The sequence below is a fragment of the Danio rerio genome, chromosome 1, assembly GCF_052040795.2.
Source record: "Danio rerio strain M-AB ecotype USA chromosome 1, GRCz13ab, whole genome shotgun sequence".
In the NCBI taxonomy this organism is placed as follows: domain Eukaryota; kingdom Metazoa; phylum Chordata; class Actinopteri; order Cypriniformes; family Danionidae; genus Danio; species Danio rerio.
This window is the reverse complement of record NC_141021.1, coordinates 59,944,514-59,965,128: the sequence shown is the minus strand read 5'-3', so window position 1 is coordinate 59,965,128 and position 20,615 is coordinate 59,944,514. Positions and strand designations below refer to the sequence as shown.

At 39.4% G+C, this 20,615-nt stretch overlaps 1 protein-coding gene and 1 long non-coding RNA gene across 2 annotated transcripts in view; one reads left to right on the top strand and one right to left on the bottom strand.

Moving 5' to 3' along the window:
• The window catches only part of LOC141375215 (uncharacterized), a 45,031-nt gene extending 27,892 nt beyond the window's left edge, over positions 1 to 17,139 (bottom strand). The window contains exons 1-3 of the long non-coding RNA XR_015477241.1: positions 16,984 to 17,139; positions 5,530 to 5,651; positions 2,995 to 3,049 (exon numbers count right to left, since the gene is read on the bottom strand). This is a non-coding gene — a long non-coding RNA (uncharacterized LOC141375215). The remainder of the gene's footprint in view (positions 1 to 2,994; positions 3,050 to 5,529; positions 5,652 to 16,983) is intronic.
• Positions 6,204 to 14,152, top strand: LOC141375214 (Fc receptor-like protein 4). Its single transcript, XM_087238317.1, has 5 exons — positions 6,204 to 6,578; positions 6,677 to 6,916; positions 9,728 to 9,821; positions 9,897 to 9,939; positions 10,203 to 14,152. The coding sequence occupies exons 1-5, from the start codon at positions 6,308 to 6,310 to the stop codon at positions 10,272 to 10,274; spliced, it is 720 nt and encodes a 239-aa protein (XP_087094443.1). The 5' UTR covers positions 6,204 to 6,307; the 3' UTR covers positions 10,275 to 14,152.
• Positions 17,140 to 20,615: the final 3,476 nt, after the last annotated feature.

Genomic DNA, 20,615 nt, shown 5'->3' with positions numbered 1-20,615 from the left:
TAAAACAAACACATAAACAATATGATATAAACTACCACAGAAGACTTCTTTAATAATATTAAAAACAATGTAGAGTAGTAGCCTACAGTAGTTTGTTGTTCTAAACATATAGACACAGTTTCACAGATTATTTTAAGTCAGGGTTTATAGTTAAATTAAGGGCATTTAAGCAGCTTTATTTGCTAGTGTACATCTTAAGACAAAACAATAGCAAGTATTTATTTAAAGACATTCATTCATTCTTCTTCAGCTTAGTTTCCTTAATTCATCAGGGGCTGCCACAGCGGAATGAACCACCAACTTATCCAGCATATGTTTTACACAGCGGATGCCCTTCCAGCCGCAACCCAGTACTAGGAAACACCCATACACACTAATTCACACACATACACTACGGCCAATTTAGTTAACCAATAGCGTATGTGTTTGGACTGTGGGGCGAACCGGAGCCACTGTTAGTCTATGCTGACATTATCTTCAGCAGCTGAAGCACTCTAATGGCTAATGGACAGACGGCTGCTTCTCACTCAGGGCTGCTGTTTATGCTAATGAGGGAGAGATGGGCACTAGTGGGCGGGGCTTTCCCCCTCTGATGACACGTAGAAAGGGAACATGTCAATCAAAGTGTTTCTGCAGACTGATTTAATCAAGTCTGATTATATAAAATAGAAATAATTCACTTTTACTATTAGAGGCTGGAGATAGTCACACACTGCTGACACACAACTGTGTTTAAACCCCTTATACACTGTAAAAAATGGCCGTGATTTCAACGGTAAAAAACGCTACAGTACAAATCCGTAAACTGGTTAACGGTATGTTTCCCTTATATATACGGTGAATAACCGTAAATTTACTTTCCCAGAATTCCCTGCATGGCACATCACTTTTTATGTATTTTTTTGACATTAATATGGGTATTTTTAGTTGTTTCCCCATCAGTTATGTACATTAGAGATTTATGTTACATCTAATGTTGATAATGTTTATTTCATGACTTTAATTTTATGCGTGCTACCACACTGGTGTTTAGCTGTGTGAGTGACACTGAGCACCTTCTATATGCCGATACTCTTTTCTGCTTGTGGGAAAAGTTGATTGTGATGAGCATTGGCACATTATGTAACTTTCTCATCACCACCTGCATGTGGGTGTGCTTATGTGTCTAACTGTGTAACAAAAGATGTGTAGATGTTGGTCATTTAAAATACAGATATATTACCTCTATAAATTAATACAATACGGTAGTTTATTGTAAAAATGAGAAATTACTTTTACGGTTTGTACCGTGTTTTTAACGGTAAAGTACTGGCAACCACAGCTGCGTTTTTTACCGTAAATTTTACGGATTTATTTTTTACAGTGTAAATTTTTTTGTTTTTCCACAATAGGTCCCCATTAAAACACTATGAATGAGTGAAAACTCTGACTCTGATTGGCTGTTGTCATTTTCCTCTCTTGTCTGGACTGCCACCCTTAGTATTTATTTTCAGCTCTGGGTTCAGAGTGTATATTAATATGAGATATTTGCATTAAACTATGCTTTTTTTCGTCAGAATCATTCATAGATATTTTTTAGACTAAACACCCAAACCTATTTTAGATTATGGGGAAAGGTTTACCAGAGAACACTTGTAGTCTGATGTTTTTCATTGATTATGGTAGATGTGATGTCATTTTAGGCTCATTTAAATATTAGTAATAGCCGTGTGGGCTGGGGGTTTGTGCCAGCCAGACTGAAATCCCACAAAGCCTCTGTTGGTTTTGAGAGAGATCGAAACCACAGCCATCTTCCTGTTTCTGGACACGCACATGCACTGAAAATGATGTGCTCATATTTAATAATAGATTTTAGTACAATTCATTCTATTATATCTGCACAAAGTATTGATTTTAGTTTGTCACTACTGAAATGGAGCTTAATTTATTCAAACAAATCAAACTCAATCATGCAGAATCAGAAGATCATGCATAAAAGCATGTAGTGATGCAACTTTAAACACTGGAGATGATGCAAACACTTAGTATATGATTCATGTGTGAAACAGGAAGCGCAGAGTCGTCATCATCATATTAGGGACTTCACAGTGTCTGTTAATAATCCCATTTTACCATGTATATTTACATGTTTGTATTTCCAATGGTTGAAACAATAATAACATGTTGCCTTTTTTGGAATATCTTGAAATGTATGTTGCATATATTACATAAATATTATGTATGTGCAATCCGAACATGAACTTTACTCAAAAATATTGATTTTTATAACATGTTCACTTAATTAAAATGAGCTCAAACACAATTCTTGAGATTTCATTGGGACAACTTAATTTTTTTTGTAATGTTCAATCCACATAAATTTGTTAAAAGTGTTAGGTTAACTTTATTTGTGTTGGAACTACATGAATGAATTGTGTGGAACCCTGCATTTTTTACAGTGTTGCATGTCATATATGTAATTGCATGTATTGGCATATATCAGGCGGCGCAGTGCCAGTAGGTAGTGCTGTCGCCTCACTGCAAGAAGGTCGCTGGTTCGAGCCTCGACTTAGTTGGCGTTTCTGTGTGGAGTTTGCATGTTCTCCCTGCATTCGCATGGGTTTCCTCCGGGTGCTCCGATTTCCCCCACAGTCCAAACACATGCACTATAGTGGGATTGGGTAGGCTAAATTGTCTGTAGTGTGTGTGTGGATGAGTGTGTATGGGGGTTTCCCAGAGATGGGTTGCAGCTGGAAGGCCATCCGCTGCGTAAAACATGTGCTGGATAAGTTGGCAGTTCATTCCAATGTGGCGACCCTGTATTAATAAAGAAACTAAGCTGAAAAGAAAATGAATGAATGACATATATCAGATTTATACATTGGATAGATCCACATTCCACGCAGTCCCTCCCTCGCATATATGAGGATATTCATATAACTATTAAGGGACTTTTTACATGATGCATCATCAAAGCCCAGCTTTACATGCAATAGTCTTATATTTTAGGCTTACCTATACTGGAAAGTGGAAACTATACGTGTGATCTCATCTGGAATGGAAATTAAAGCTGGAAAAATAAACATTTTATGAGATTTTGAAGAAGTCTGAAAGAAACAAACATTCTTATGTCCTATATCATATACAGTTGAAATCAGAAGTGTACATACACTATATAAAAATTATTATATTATATTTAAAAAAATTGTTTAATAAAGGCTTTAACTCTCAAGTAATCATTTATGGAAAAATACCTGATATATAGTTGAAACCAGAAGTTTATACACTGTATAAAAAGGCACATAACCATTTAAAAAAGGTCAGATGTTAATGTGACTAAACCTTTTCTCTTTTAGGTAAGTCAGGATGATCACATGTGTTTCTGTTGTGCTTAATAGCAGAATAATGAGAGAGAGATTGTTTGAGAAATCTTTATAACTCTTCTTGAAAGTCAAGTTTACACACAATAAGATTATTCTGCCTCTGATAAAGCTCAGATGATGATGTCAAGGTTTTGGAAGTTTCTGATTGGCTGATTGACAACATTTGAGGTAATGTGAGGCACAACTGTAGAATAGTATTGAAGGAAAAGCTCAAACACACTGCTTCCTTGTGTGACAACATGGGAAAATCAACAAGCCAGAATCAACAAAGCCAGATTACAATTAGCTAAATGACACTGGGGAAAAGACTAATGTTTGGAGACATGTCCTGTGCTCTGATGGAGCTAAGATTGAACTGTTTGGCCATAATGACCAGTGTTACATTTGAAGGACAAAGAGGAAAGCTTACAAGCCTAGAAACACCATCCCAACTGTGAAGTATGGGGGCGGCAGCATCATGTTGTGGGGCTGTTTTGCTGCAGGAGGGACTGGTCCACTTCACAGCATAGATGGCATCATGAAGAAAGAACATTATGGAGAAATACTGAAGCAACATCTCAAGACATCAGCCAGGAAATTACAACTTGGCCACAAATGGGTCTCCGAACAGACCATGAGCCTAAGCATACTGCCAAATGAGTTCAAATGTGCTTTAAGGACAACAGAGTGAATGTATTGGAGTGGACATCACAAAGCCCTGATCTCAATCCTATAGAAAATTGTTGAGTTGAAAAAGCTTGTGCGAGCAAGACAGCCTACAAATCTGACTCAGTTACACCAATTCTGTTAGGAGGAATGGGCCAAAATTCCTTCAAGCTATTGTGAGAAGCTTGTGGAAGGAGACCCAAAACATTTGACCAAAGTTATACAGTTTAAAAGCAAAGCTAAGAAAAATACCAAGAAAATGTGTGTAACCTTTTGACTGTCCAGAAATTAATAAAATAATTCTCTCATTATTCTGGCATTTAGCAAATGTAAATCATTTAGGTAATCCTAACGAACCTAAAATTGTAAGCGTTTAGTATGATTTACCATCAGACATTTTTTTTAAATGGTTATGTAAACACTTCTGGAGTGTATGTAAACTTCTGGTTTCTAATGTATAGTCTACAATCAAATGTATATAGAAAAACAGGAAATGACACTGTGTTGGTTATAAGAGGCTGGCAGACTCTTCCTCATAAGTCTTCTGGTTCAGTTGATGAGCTGTCCTGCAGTACGGTAGGTAATGACCAGATTATTCATATATTTATTTATGAAGAAGTGTACACTGTTAGTTGGTTGAGACCAATACGATTTGTCTGTTCTTCTTCAAATTAACTTTATTTAAAAGTTTAAATATTTAAAAAAAATTACTACATTCAATATATATATATATATATATATATATATATATATATATATAAATATATATATATATATATATATATATATATATATATATATATATATATATATATATATATATATATATATATATATATATAGTAGAAGTCAGAATTATTAGTCCCCCTTTGATTTTTTTTCCTTTTTAAAATATTTTCCAAATGATGTTTACCAGAGCAAGGAAATTTTCACAGTATGTGTGATAATATTTTTTCTTCTGGAGAAACTTTTATTTGTTTTATTTCGGCTAGAATAAAAGCAGTTTTTAATTTTTTAAACACCATTTTATGGTCAATATTATTAGCCCCTTTAAGCTATATTTTTGTCTCGATAGTCTACAGAACAAACCATCGTTATACAATAACTTGCTTTATTACCCTAACCTGCCTAGTTAACCTAATTAGCCTAGTTAAGCCTTTAAATGTCACTTTAAGCTGTTTATTAGTGCTTATTAAAGATGAGTTATTAAAACTATTATGTTTAGAAATGTGTTAAATGTGTTAAAAAAAATCTCTGTTAAACAGAAATTGGGGCAAAAAATAAACAGGGGGGCTAATAATTCTGACTTCAACTGTGTATGTGTGTGTGTGTGCATATATATATATATATATATATATATATATATATATATATATATATATATATATATATATATATATATATATATCTTAGAAATGAAAATTGTATTGATGTATTTATGATCCAATAAATGTAGGCTTTTGTGATCCTTCATAAGTATTATTCATAAGTATTTTTCATTAATATTAATATTATTTTTCACCTGTTGTATTATTATTGTAGTTGTTGCAATGGTGATGATGATGTCATTCAGAATGGCTCTTCCTCTGATCTTCCTTCTTATGATTCACAGTGAGTGTCTGTTGTGCTTTCATTGGTGTCTTTCTGCAATATAACAGTGCTGTTTATATGTTAGTTTTTTTTAATTTAAACAATATGCATATATAAACAACTGATAATTAATCAACTGTTATGTTATCAGTAGGCCCACACGGAATCTGCACGCGCAGAATTTCGCAGATTTTCCGCAGAATTCTGCAGATTTTTAGCCCATCAATAATTCTGTTTATTTACTTGAGTGAATGTGTGGATCTGAATTTATTCAGTTTTTATTCAGTAATTTATTTCTTTTTATTTAATAAATTAAGGCCTTAGTTATGATACTCTGCTGGACACTCCCAAAATAATTCCGCAGAAATCCGCAGATTTTCATCAAAATTCTCCGCAGAAATAGCAAAAAACGTCTGCAGATTCCGTCTGGCCCTGCTAATCAGTTAAATGTACAAGTCTTCTATTAAAAGATTGTACTATTTACCTGCTGGATTCTGCTTTTTTTCATTCTCTACTCAACAACCATAGGAAATTAAAATACTAAACATGATCAGTTTGTGAATTCTGCATGATTTGTTTATTGTAAATTTTGTATTACAGAAGTCGTTTGTGATGATGATGATGATGATGATGATGATGTTGTTGATAATGACTGGGGTGTGACGTACACTCCTCTACACATCTGTGCACTAAAATCCTCAACCGTGATAATGAGCTGCACTTATACATACCCTAAAAGCCATAAGGTCAGGACAGCATTCTGGACCAACAACCCTCCAAAACAGGGTCAGAAGTATTCAGATCTGTCTGTGGACCCTGAATACAAGCAGAGGCTTCAGTATTTGGGAGATAAACAGCAGAACTGCCACCTCAGACTGAGTGGTGTGACCGAGAAAGATGAACACGACTATTACTTCAAATTCACTACTAATAAAAACGGGAAATACGTTGGCACTCCAGGAGTGAGTCTCTTTGTCACAGGTGACTCTCCTGAGGTTTCTCTCTTCTTGTGGTCATTATGTAGAATAATAATCAGTGTATGAGAGCAGCACTAGATATAATGTGTGTGTTGTGTTCAGATCTTCAGCTGGAGTCTCCTGAGAGAGTGACAGAGGGAGATTCAGTCCGTCTGACATGTAGAAGCAGCTGTGAACTGACTGACACACCAACATTCATCTGGTACAGAAACTCAGAGAGAATGATTGAGAGAAGCAGTGAACTCCTGCTGCCGTCAGTCAGAAGAGAAGATGCAGGCAGATATAGATGTGCTGTACATGGACACACACTCACATCACCTGAGATCTATCTCAATGTCACCTGTGAGTACAGATTCTCTCATTATATGAACAGCTCAAAGTCATAGCTAGAGTGTGTAGTTGCTGTTATGTTACTTTATAACTAGCACATATATATATATACAGCCTCTTTACTCTTCGTGTATTACTCCACCCACATACAACCAGCAGAAAGCAGACACTACAGATCTAAAGTTTAAAAGATGCTTGTTCAGCTGTTTAACTGTCAGCTTATGATTTGAATCCAACGCGGAAGAAAGTAGTTCCTCATACAAAAGGGTTTTTGAGACTCTCCATGTTTGATTTTGTTTTTATATACACAATTATGCCGTCAAACTTTTGTATAAACGCAATCTCATACTCGTAGCAGTGCGATATTGCTGCATATCGGCACTGGGGGGGTGGCACTAAGGCACTCAGCCGCAACGCACGCCTCCCACCAGTGCCGATATACAGCAATATCCTAGTTACCCTAATTAACCTAGTTAGGCTTTTAAATGTCACTTTAAGCTGTATAGAAGTGTCTTGAAGAATATCTGGTCTAATATTATTTACTGTCATCATGACAAAGAGAAAATAAATCAGTTATAAGAGATGAGTTATTAAACTATTATGATTAGAAATGAGTTGAAAGAAATCTGCTCTCTGTTAAACAGAAATTGTGGGGGAAAAAAATAAACGGGGCGAATAATTCTGACTTTAACTGTATACTTAATATAATGCTCTTTCCTAAATATTTCCCTTTACTATAAATTACTATACAAGTGTGTAGAGCCAGAAAGAACATGGAAATACTCTGATCCTGACTTTAGATGTCCAGAGTGAGTTAAAAGCCCCTTTCACACATACAGAGTTTTCCGGCAATTTTCCGGAAAGGTTCCCTGCTGAAAAATCCAGCTTAAACCTGCCCAGGCTGGTTGGCTGGTTTTAGCTGGTCAACCAGGCTGGTTTAAGAGGGGTTTTGGCCACTTCCAGGCTGGTTTCCAGCTATTTCCAGCCTGGTCTTAGCTGGTCAGGCTGGAAAATGACCAGCCAAATCCAGCTAAAACCAGCTTGAGCAGCATGGTTTAAGCCAACTCAAGCTCATTCTGGAAACGTAGCCCCGCGGACGTTTCTGGAGACCGCGATTTACGTGGCCGGAGGTACGTAAAGGCCGCGTTTGTTTTTTTTCGAGCGAACGCTGCGGGGCGGTGTGGCGCCGCTCCGCCCCTCCTCTTCGCGCTCGCCGGCCGTCGGCTCGCCTCCGAGTGGAGGGCTTTCCCGACGCAATCAGTTTGTCCGCCTAGCTCACAGCGTTGCGTCGGCGGAGCGGAGGCCCCGGAGGAGGAGGACGAGCCGTAGCCGGCCGCGGTGGACGATGACCGGGATCGAGTCCAGGGAACGGCGGGTTTTCGGAAATCAGGTAAGACGAAAACAGAATCCGGAAAATAAGGGCGAGAACGCGGCGGGATCCGAAAACGCGGTCGAAATCGAAGACAAGGGCTTTTGCTTTTTTTTTTTTTTTCCGATCCGGCGGCTATTTGCGCGAGAACAGCAAATACGTATACGTACCTCGAATACGTACCTCCCGGGACGTAAATCGCAGTCCGCAGAAACGTCTGCGGGGCTACGTTTCCACAATGAGCCTGGGTTGGTTTAAGCTGGATATAGCTGGTTTTGGCTGGACTCCCAGCTTGGATAGGCTGTTCAAGCTGGTTTTAGCTGGTCATCTCCCAGCCTGACCAGCTAAGACCAGGCTGGAAATGGCTGGAAACCAGCCTGGAAATGGCCAAAACCCTTCTAAAACCAGGCTGGTCGACCAGCTAAAACCAGCCAACCAGCCTAGGCTGGTTTAGGCTGGATTTTTCAGCAGGGTTGTATGTGTGAACAGGTCCTTTTTGAAAATACCGGTAAGTTCGTTCTGGCTATTTTCCGGAAAGAGAAGTTGTAACATTACCGGTAATTTGCCGGAATGATGCGCTGTGTGAACGCAAAAGGAAGATTGCCGGAAAGAGCGCGTGCACGTCTAGAACGTCTGCTTTAGCCAATCAGAACAGTCAGACGCATTCACGTCCGCGCGGTTTATGAGAATAAAAGCCTTAGAATATTTTTCCAGACACATTTAGAAATTAGTCAGATCACGTTCATATGTTCATCTTAATGCCAACCGTGTAATTAATTATCGATAAGATGCTTATGATAAGCCGTTGTTTGTTTACCTTCAGGCTTTGCGTGTGCCTATGAAACAGCCCATGGGCACACACACATATCATGTGCATCTCGACATGCGAAAGTGTTTCTCTATATGTTTTCATCGAAGTTGTTCACAATACTGATCCATCCACAGAGTTTGTGGTATAATCAAATGTTTACAAACACAAGCGCAGCCGTTTAGAGCTCATTTCTGGTTAATGATGTCAGAATTTATCGGTATTTTGGAATGGATGTGTGAATGCTCTTTTCCGGAAAAATTCTGTAACGTCCTCGCCTGTGTGAACACCAATTTACCGGTAAAGTCTTTCCAGAAATTTTCCGGATATTTACCGGTATCACTGTGTGAAAGGGGCTTATGACAGTTCAGTAACACCAGTGATTCTCTGAGTGAACATGTATTTTGAAAATAGCCCAGATTTTCGATGAAAGATGAAAGTTTAGAAATGATAGTGTAAGCCTAATGATTTTAGTTGGACAGAAATTCAAGTAATACCACATTAATTGACTATTTCTTCTTTCGCTTCATTCGAGTGCATTAAACTGTGGCTTTTCCTTCAGTTTTTGTGTAATTTCTGACAGAATATTACACTGGCTTGTGACATTTTTGTGACCTTACCACCAACATGTGTGTAATTTCTGCAGTTGCAAAACATCTGGATTCCTCAGTGTATGCAGCAATACAGATCGGGGCCACATGTGCAGTTTTACTTCTCGTCTGCGTTCTCCTGTTCATAAGGTGAGACGTTTGGTGTAAATAACTTACAGGTAATCATCATTTGATATTAATGTGTGTTTTATCTCTGTGCTGCAGTACAAGAAAAAAGGCTGGAGTGTCCAACAACAGACAGAATCAGGTCAGAAGACTATAACTCCACCAGCATGGGCCGCGCCACACTTTGAGCTAGACTTTATTGTAAGGATGTAGAACGGTGCTAGAGGACTGGTCTGCCTTAAATAAGTTTTAGGGAGTAGGTGATTGGTTAAGAAGACAAAGTGAGGCGTGGTCCCACTGCTGAACCAAGTTAACTCCATTCTTCATGTTGTTCTTTGATTTCGTGTCTGATTTCTCATTGCTTTTGGCTCAAGTAGGTTTAGTTTTTCTGACCTGTTTTTCCAGGTTCAAGTTCCTCCACGCTCTGGTAGAGAACTTTACGAAAATGATTCGTTTGGGAGTGTTTCAACGATATAACATCAGAAAACCATAGAGATGGGCTGAGAACAGTGCAGAAGACCACCAGAATGCAGTCAATAGCCAAAAACAACTCAAGAACTTAATGCCCACACCAAACAAGGAGTTAATATGGCAGTAAAAGACAAACTTCAAATAAACAGCTAAACAGACAAAATTAAAAGTAAAAACCAGACAAAATAATCGACCCAAAAATGACAAAAATTGGATTGACCAAGAATGTCAATTAATAAGGACTCCTCAGAAACCTGTCAAATCAGAAACACAGAGACCCAAATAATGCAGAGACTATCTTTACTGTGAAACACCAAAACAATACAAACAAACACAATATACCCAAAACAACTGGAAAACCTTGATCAAAAATGATCATGAAGAACAACCGATCCAAAATCCAGTAATATGGGAAAACCATTTCCAAACACTATTAAATAAAGTAGAAACAGACAGAAACTGTAGACAAAGTCAAATAACAAAAAAAAAGCTGGCAACTCTAGAATTGACTATCAAAGATAATCACAACCCATTAGACTTCCTCTTCACTATCATCGAACTTAAAGACAAAATTCAGGCCCCGTTTACACTAGTGCGTTTTAGTTTTAAAACGATCCGCGTCCACACTAGCGTTTCACCTAGCGTTTCCGAACATGTCTCCGTCCACACTACGCCACCAAAAACGTATATCACGTGACCATTCGCGCACTCTGGGCATGCGCGTTTGCGTATAAACAGGAAACATGTGTCACGCTCGGCATTTGGTTATTGTTAGTCAACAAACGCCAGTTGAACAATGAACGCGATGGCAAAGAAAGCAAGAGAGGTATTTTTGTGGACAGACGACGAGGTCGAGTTGTTACTAAACGTAACAAATGAATAACTGCACAATGACGCCTAAAACAGACAATAGTGCAAACAGCGCTCCCATTTCTGTGTGCATGTTGTTGTTTACAGTGAAGGATGGTCTGCTGTCTTCCAGTAGCTTTAAAGCCATGTGTTATAGTCATGTGATAGGGGCTTGACGAATAAGGGAAGGATACGCAATGACACAAAAGCCCCAATCAGGTAGTGAATCTCAGCAGCCCCGCCTCCGTTTTCAGATGTCTCCGTTTTCCCTCATCCACACTGAGACGGAGCAGCAGCGTTTCAGAATGAAAACGGCCTCTTGAGCGTTTCCAAAACGCTTCGTTTTCGACGTTCAAAAACTCTGGCGTAGTGTGGATGAATGGCGTAAACGTAGCAAGACTTATGCGTTTTCAAACTAAAACGCATTAGTGTAAACGCATTAGTGTAAATCTGTTAAACCTAAAAAAGCATCTGGACCTGATGGAATATTAAACGAAATGATAAAACAAACCAGCCCCAAATTTTCAATCAGCCATCCGAAAATTATTTACTCTAGTCCTGAGTGTTGGTCCCCTCCCTGATATCTGGAATCAAGGATTGATATCACCCATCTTTAAAAATGGAGATAAATTTGACCCCAATAATTACAGAGGTATCTGTGTGAGCAGCAACCTGGGAAAGTTATTCAGTAGATTAATAATTGCCTGACTACTGGACTTCATCACGACACATAATGTCTTAAGCAGAAGTCAAATTGGATTTCTAAAAAAATACCAACACAATCTCACGACAATTCGTAACTTTTTTATTTAGTGGCTAATTCGTATGAATTTTTACGAACTAATTTGTACAATTTAGTATGATTTGCTCATTCCCCAATGACGGTTGGGTTTAGGGGTGGGGTTAGGTGCCACACCTCCTTTTTAAAATCGTACAATTTCGTACGACTGAACTCGTACGAATTCATACGAGTTAGCCAATGAACTGTCAAAATGTAAAATACTTACGTTTTCTAGTGAGATCTGGCTGAAATTACCACATCCAACCACATTTATACACTGCATTCACTAATTTAAGAACACACTGTCCAAGGGTTACTTTATAAGCTGATTGAAAGTGGTATAGGAGGAAAAACCTATGACCTTATTAAATCTATGCACACCGAAAGCAAATGTGGCATCAAAATTAGCACAACAAGAACAAAATATCTCTCCCAGGAGCGTGGAGTGAGACAAGGCTGCTGCCTGAGCCCAACATTATTCAACATCTATATAAACGAGCTGGCGCTCAGTCTGGAGCTCAGTCGATTCTCAGATCAAATGCCTGCTGTAGGCAGATGACCTGCTGCTGCTCTCACCAACCAAACAGGGCCTTCAGTAGAACCTGCAGCCACTGGTCCAGTTCTGTCAGACCTGGGCCCTGACCGTCAACCTAAAAAAAACTAAATCATGACCTTCCAAAAAAGAGCCAGACCCCAAGGAACACAACACACTTTCACACTAGGCAACAAGCCGATAACACACACATCACAGCATAATAAATTAGGCGTTAACATCACCTCCACTGGAAACTTTAATCCTGCAGTGAATGTCCTGAGAGATAAAGCCCGCAGAGCCTTCTACACCATAAAAAGCCAATGCCCTAGTAAATCGACTTCTGGAGATATATCGATATGATTCCCCAAGGTGACGCAGGATTATCCAATATCGTTCATATCAATATGGTTTGAGGCCACACATGCACATTCTGCGTGAAACAGACTACTGCAAGGTAGCACGCAAGCTCCACTTGAACAAATGTGCGCATGTGCAAATCAACTATTCACTCCCTGAGTTAGAGCTGCACAATTCATCGTAAAAAGATCGCAATCTCGATTCGACCCCCTAGACGATCTTAATCCAGCATTTTTACGATTCTGTCAATCATATTTTCACGTTCAGGACAGAAGCAATGGTGGCAACAAGTCTTCACGTTGTTTTACATGCGTTGTTAAGCAACGTGGACACCTCCAAATGGTGTTGAAAGAGTCACATGCTGTATTTATAAGATATGATTCACCTCAAAAATGTAATATCTGTCTTCATGTATTTGCGACCGCAAAAATCACACGTAACGTGACGTGAGCTGACCGTCAGCTGTTACCACAGAGAGGGCGGGCCCGCGCGCCACTGAATGAAGTCTACTTTAGTGAACAAAACCTGCACAGGATGTGAATAACAGGTAATAATGCTGTACATAACATTCAGTTTGTGGCACAGAGTGACCGTTTTGGAGGCCGCGTGGGAAGTGAACCGCTCTTAGCAGTGGAAATGAAATCAAAAACCCGCACAGTGTTGCTAGATGTAGCTGACTGATTCCAGCCCAAAAAGTTGCAAAAAGTTGAAATGCAAAAATACCCACGCAGTCTTCTGTACTCACGAAAATCACGACAGCGCTAATTTAAAGCAGAAAATGACTGATTGCAATGCAAATGTAAAGCAAATGTCTCAAACCCAATAGTTCAACATCAGAATTATCATCAGCATTAATGACCAGGACAAATCTAAAGTCTGTTCAAGTCCACCATTCCAAGTCTACACAAAATTGATCATTTTAACTAACAGTAGAGATACACAACGCCTATTGCTGTTTTACCACATGTTAGAGAATAAAAATAATAATAGCCCACTCATATTAACCTTTATTTTACATCTACAGAATCGTGAGAAAATTGTGATCTTTATTTAGGGCAAAAAAAATCGAGATTGTCATTTTACCCAGAATCGTGCAGCTCTACCCTGAGTCATACAAAAGATTTGTTCAAAATGAACGAATCCTTCAAAAACAACCCATCACTGACCATGTAGGAACCAACCCGGGCTCATTGTGGAAACGTAGCCCCGCGGACGTTTCTGCGGACCGCGATTTACGTCCCGGGAGGTACGTATTCGAGCATTTTTTTGTTTTCGCGGATCTGCGAGAGGCCGCTGTGCGCACTTTTTCGCGTCTCGCGTTCGCGCCCGCGCCGTTCTCGCGCGAAAAGCCGCCGGATCGTGAAAAAAAAAAAAAAAAAAAAGCCCTCGTCTTCGATTTTGACCGCGTTTTCGGATCCCGCCGCGTTCTCGCCCTCATTTTTCCGGATTCCGTTTTTTGTCTCATCTGATTTCCGGAACCTGCTGTTCCCCGGACTCGATCCCGGTCGACCTCCGCGGACGCAACGCTGTGAGCTAGGCGGACAAACTGATTGCGTCGGGAAAGCCCTCCACTCGGAGGCGAGCCGTCGGCCGGCGAGCGCGAAGAGGAGGGGCGGAGCGGCGCCACACCGCCCCGCGGCGTACGCTCGAAAAAAACCAAACGCGGCCTTTACATACCTCCGGCCACGTAAATCGCGGTCTCCAGAAACGTCCGCGGGGCTACGTTTCCAGAATGAGTTTGGGTTGGTAGGAACATGCAGTGCTGGTGTTATATCGAAATCTGACTCCCCAGACAAATCTGATTCCATGTCGTGTGCACGCACGTCACACGGCGCCTGCAGCTGTCACAGCGGTTTACCAGAAACCTTTTATCCATCATTTCTTCCGCAATTGTCAGCAAGAACGAACGTAGAAGCCTTGTCAAATTGACAAGCAGCACCTGAATGTGCTCACAAGAAATAAAAGTTCCAAAATGGGACGAACTTATACCATATTTCCAAAGAGAAACCACCTCATATTCACTGATTATCAGTTCAGTATTTATTACACAAAGGTCTCGTCTTTACATTTCCGTTCTAGCACATATAGCTATAGTTATAATGACTGTTTACATGTATATGCTTAACCAGCATCATCACAGCACTCTGAAACTCTTTCGTTCTCATATCTATAGTCATTTGCATCTCCTTATTTAATATTTAGTAAAACAAGTTTGGTCAAAAGAAAAAGTGTAGGGCTTTTACATGGAGTGAAAGACTTCTCTTTAGATGTCTTGGATATGTGCACTGTTAATTATTTGTGCACAATACATATGTGTAAATGTGTAACTACATAAACATATACAGCTGATTTATGTGATGTTTATAGATCACAAAACTGTGCTATACATGATTACTTATAACAACACTGTAATTGTATAACATACTGTGTGTTTCATATTTACATTCAATGTGGTTCTTTTCTATCCTACAATACTTTTTGTTGTGTTATTATTATTTAAGTGTAACCCTTTTTTTGCTGTTTTCTATGGTTCTGTTTACTTTGTTATTTGCATAACAGCACAGTAGTGATGTATAGTGTTAACCAGGAGAAAACCCTGTTCTGTATTTTAATTATTAAAGATTTTGTGCAACGGTTATTTTTGTGCATCTGTTTATTTGTAAACAGGGAGGGAAACCCCTGTGTTTGAATTGTATTTTGCTCAAAAAATGTTTAATAAAGTTTTAATAAAGGCTTTAACTCTCAAGTAATCATTTATGGAAAAATACCTGATATACAGTTGAAACCAGAAGTTTATACACTGTATAAAAAGGCACATAACCATTTAAAAAGGTCAGATGTTAATGTGACTAAACGTTTTCTCTTTTAGGTAAATTAGGATGATCACATGTGTTTCTGTTGTGCTTAATAGCAGAATAATGAGAGAGAGATTGTTTGAGAAATCTTTACAACTCTTCTTGAAAGTCAAGTTTACACACAATAAGATTATTCTGCCTCTGGAAAAGCTCAGATGATGATGTCAAGGTTTTGGAAGTTTCTGATTGGCTAATTTACAACATTTGAGTAAATGTGAGGCACAACTGTAGAATAGTATTGAAGGAAAAGCTCAAACACACTGCTTCCTTGTGTGACAACATGGGAAAATCAACAAGCCAGAATCAACAACTAAGCCAGATTACAATTAGCTAAATTACTTTGGGGAAAAGACTAATGTTTGGAGACATGTCCTGTGCTCTGATGGAGCTAAGATTGAACTGTTTGGCCAAAATGAGCAGTGTTACATTTGGAGGACAAAGAGGAAAGCTTACAAGCCTAGGAACACCATCCCAACTGTGAAGTATGGGGGCGGCAGCATCATGTTGTGGGGCTGTTTTGCTGCAGGAGGGACTGGTCCACTTCACAGCATAGATGGCATCATGAAGAAAGAACATTATGGAGAAATACTGAAGCAACATCTCAAGACATCAGCCAGGAAATTACAACTTGGCCACAAATGGGTCTTCCAAACAGACCATGAGCCTAAGCATACTGCCAAATTAGTTCAAATGTGCGTGAAGGACAACAGAGTGAATGTTTTGGAGTGGCCATCACAAAGCCCTGAACTCAATTAATTCTAGAGAAAATTGTTGAGTTGAAAAAGCTTGTGCGAGCAAGACAGCCAACAAATCTGACTCAGTTACACCAATTCTGTCAGGAGGAACGGGCCAAAATTCCTTCAAGCTACTGTGAGAAGCTTGGGGAAGGAGACCCAAAACATTTGACCAAAGTTATACAGATATTAAATAATGTGCTAAAAAACACACAGACCCTAGTTCTGTACATACATTTTTTTAACAACTTTAAAACTAAATGTTCGCACATACAATATTAGTCAATAGTCATGAATATAGTTTTGCTTATTGAAGTTTAAAAAGATTGGATACGTGTTGGATTGATTGGATAGCTTTCACATAAACAACTGAAAAATTAGGAAATGTTTAAAATGATTTAGGACCTACAATACAATATTTCATTGAGTTTAAGACCTGTTAAGGCCTAAAATGTTGTTTATGAAATATAAGAGCCTGTGAATACCCCGTAGAAGTGGATCATTACATCAGAATCACAGTGACAGTGAATTCTGTAAATGCTGGATTTAAAATCGTTTTGTCTTATTAATAACATGTTAAACTTGACAGTAACCTATAATTTACCTTATCAACGTCGATGACGCCATGTTGAGACGCTCCTCGTGTTTCTGTACATGTAGTAAACCTGTAAAACACTGGAGATCATTTGTTCACAAAACATTTCTGCCTGTGTAATGTGGACGCGCGACCTGAGGCGGAGAAACTCGACTGCGCATGTGCAGCAACGGACATATCGTGCTCAGTGATTAACATTAGTTTATTCGCTCTGAACTTTCAGATGTAGTTAAAAAAAAAAGATATTTTGAAAAAGCGCCAGCAATTTATATAATTTTTTTTTAATCCCTGATGATGAGTTAAAATATTTCAAATATATATTTGTTTTGAGTTATCGCTATTAAAGAACATTAAAAACATTATATAATAATAGTAATAAGCCCAGTGTTAGCTATCTTATCCCAGATCGGGATAGATAAAAAGATAAACAGACACCACAGTGATGTACTTACCCAAGATGTCCAGCAGGGCGCGCTGTTTGCTATGATGAGGATCTTTGTGACCCGTTCTGTTCCCTCAGCTTTTCTTTAGTTTACAGTCATTAGTGTTGCTGTTGTTGGAACAACTTACTTTTGTAATGCATTAATATTGAATTACTCTGCAAAAAAAATGTAGTTACTTTTAATGGTAAGTGTGTGTTACCTTACTTTTGGGTTACTGTTTCTTACCTTTGCTGAGGGTGTAACAACCGAGGGGGGACACACAAACTACACCTTTATTCACCTTAAGAAGCACTTAGTTAATTTACTGTGTTATTTAAATTTATTTTATGTAAATAAAAAACTAACTCATATATTACAGTTGTTAAAAAGCAATTTAAAGATATTATTACTTGGGGGTGTCCGGTATCCGGCCTGCGGTGTGTGTCGATGGTGTTTGGTGTCTGGAGGATCAGCCTAGCGTGTGCAGGACGCGTGTGTGTGTTACTCTGACCAAAATAGACACTCACACACACACACACACACACACACACTTGTACTGCAACGTAGTGGTGTTTCTACTATACAGTCTCCCCCTATTTGCATTTTTACATTTAATGTATGAGTGTTTCCCAGCACTGTGTTACAACTGGAAGGGCATTTGCTGTGGAAAACATATGCTAGATAAGTTAGTGGTTCATTCCGCTGTGGTGACCCCAGATTAAAAAAAAAGGACTAAGCTAAAAAGAAAATGAATGAATAATCAACAGCATACAGTAAACCAATTGATATGAATGATTTAACTGTAGCCTCCACAGACACACACGCTGGAGAAACAGTGAAGGGACCGAGCAGTTTTGCAGCACATCAGCTCTGTTAATAATAGCCCGAGTCTGAGATATCAGCGCTTTCATTCCTGCCGTACTCGAGACAGCTGTCTTCAGTCTTAAGACGACGAGCATCTGAGATATTCATGCGGATCAGATGAGCTCGCTCCGACTGCAGTTCAGCCTTTCTGTCCTGACTGCACGCGTCTCTGAAACTCTACCCTGTAAAACACATCTGATAATGAACAGCTTGTGTGCTTTCCATTCGTTTATGATTGCGAGTGGCATTATGGGATGTTGATCTCTGCTCTGTCCACTTCTGATGTAGAAAGTTCAACTCTACAGTTTGACAAAGTGACTTTCAGTGACATTTTATTCATTTTCTTTTCAGCTTAGTCCCTTTATTAATCTGGGGTCACCACAACGGAATGAACCGCCAACTTATCCAGTGTAACGGAGGCCAGCTAGTAAGTGCTGTGCATGTAAACCTCACTCTTCTGACCTCTAAAGGTGCTCTAGCGACAGATTTAAGAGGTTGTCGTCTTTAGCCTCCTTGTTAGAGTAACCGACTCCCATACGGAAGGTCGCTGGTTCGATCCCAGCTTGGAGCAGGTTTGCGTAGGACTGGCGGAGTTACACCAGCACATGAATTATGCAGCGAATGCCCTTCCAGCTGCAACCCAGTACTGGAAAACGTGACATTTTAGTTATTTGAAATAATATAATATATAATATGTGGAGAAATAAGTGTGTAAATAGCAGGAAATGTGCTGCAGTTTATTACAAGGCTTTTGAGGCGTAATATCCAACACCAACCCAGACAATACAGCACTGCACACTATTACACACGTCATATACGTCATTATTACATCATGAAAGTCACTTTTTTCAAATGCTTTAAGGTTAAAAGTTGTCAGAAGAAAGGTCAAGGTCTTATGGTGTGATTCAACAGCAGAAATAAATGGGGAAAAATCTCGGACACATGCTGGAGTCCCAGAAAAGCCGTAACACACACTGAGCAAAGGCCAACTTGGCAGTAATTGAGGGGAAAATTGCAATGTGGTCAAAAACAGCTCATATTTCATTTGAGGGATTAATACAAATTGTGTTTTAGTGTCACACGAGGATGGAAACTCAAGCTCAGAATGAATACAAGACTTCACATGAGACTGGCACTGGTGTTTGCTATATTACTGTAAATGTGTAACTTCATTAAAAGAGACATACTATGCCTCTTTTCACAAGATTTAAAATGCATCTCTGATGTCTCCAGTGTGTGTGTGTGTGTGTGTGTGTGTGTGAAGCTTTAGCTCAAAATACCACACTAATAATTTTCTCTAACTCTCTGAAACTGACCCTTTTAGGCTTTGATGCTTAATGTGGTGTTTTGGTGACTGTCGCTTTAAATGTAAATGAGATTGGCGGTGTCCGAAACCGCCTACTATTCAGTAGGTACTGCATTTGAATTTAAGCGTACTACTCAGCCGTTGGAAAAGTGCATTCTATACGTACTACAGCCGCCATTTTGTCATGGTCACATGACCTACCTGCGTCAGTTGCGTCGCCTCACTCCCATTCATGAATTCTCTCACGAGGCATCATGGGATAGCGCAGCATGCATGGGATGCGCACTTCAGAATCTCACCGGAAGTAGTAAGTCATCCGGGTACTTCTCACATACTGGTTTTCGAATTCGATGAATTCGGACATACTACTCGGCTCGTATACTGATTTTAGCGTACTATATAATATGGAAGTATGCGGTTTCGGACGCAGCCCCTGTGCTCTTTTTCAGAAAAAGGCAGAGCTACAAATACCTGTGTGTCAGCATAGTGGCAGATTCGAAAACAGAACTGACGTTATGTGTGAAAAATTTAAGTTTGAGTAACCAAACCTGCTAACATAGTCGAGCACTATCTAAGTGTGAACTCTTGAAAACTCCACATCTATAATCCTCTCAGGCCCCGTTTACACTAATGCGTTAAGTTTTTCTACGGTTACGCCATCCGTCCACACAACGCCGGAGTTTTCGAACACCGAAAACGAAGCGTTTTGAAACCGCTGTAGAGGCTGTTTTCATTCTGAAACGCTGCTGCTCCGTCTCAGTGTGGATGAGGGAAAACGGAGACATCTGAAAACGGAGGCGGGGCTGCTGAGATTCGCTACCTGATTGGGGCTTTTGTGTCATTGCTTATCCTTCCCTTATTCGTCAAGCCCCTACCACATGACTATAACACATGGCTTTAACGCTACTGGAAGACAGCAGACCAGCCTTCACTGTAAACAACAACATGCACACAGAAATGGGAGCGCTGTTTGCACTGTTGTCTGTTTTAGGCGCCATTGTGCAGTTATTCATTTGTTACGTTTAGTAACATCTCGACCTTGTCGTCGG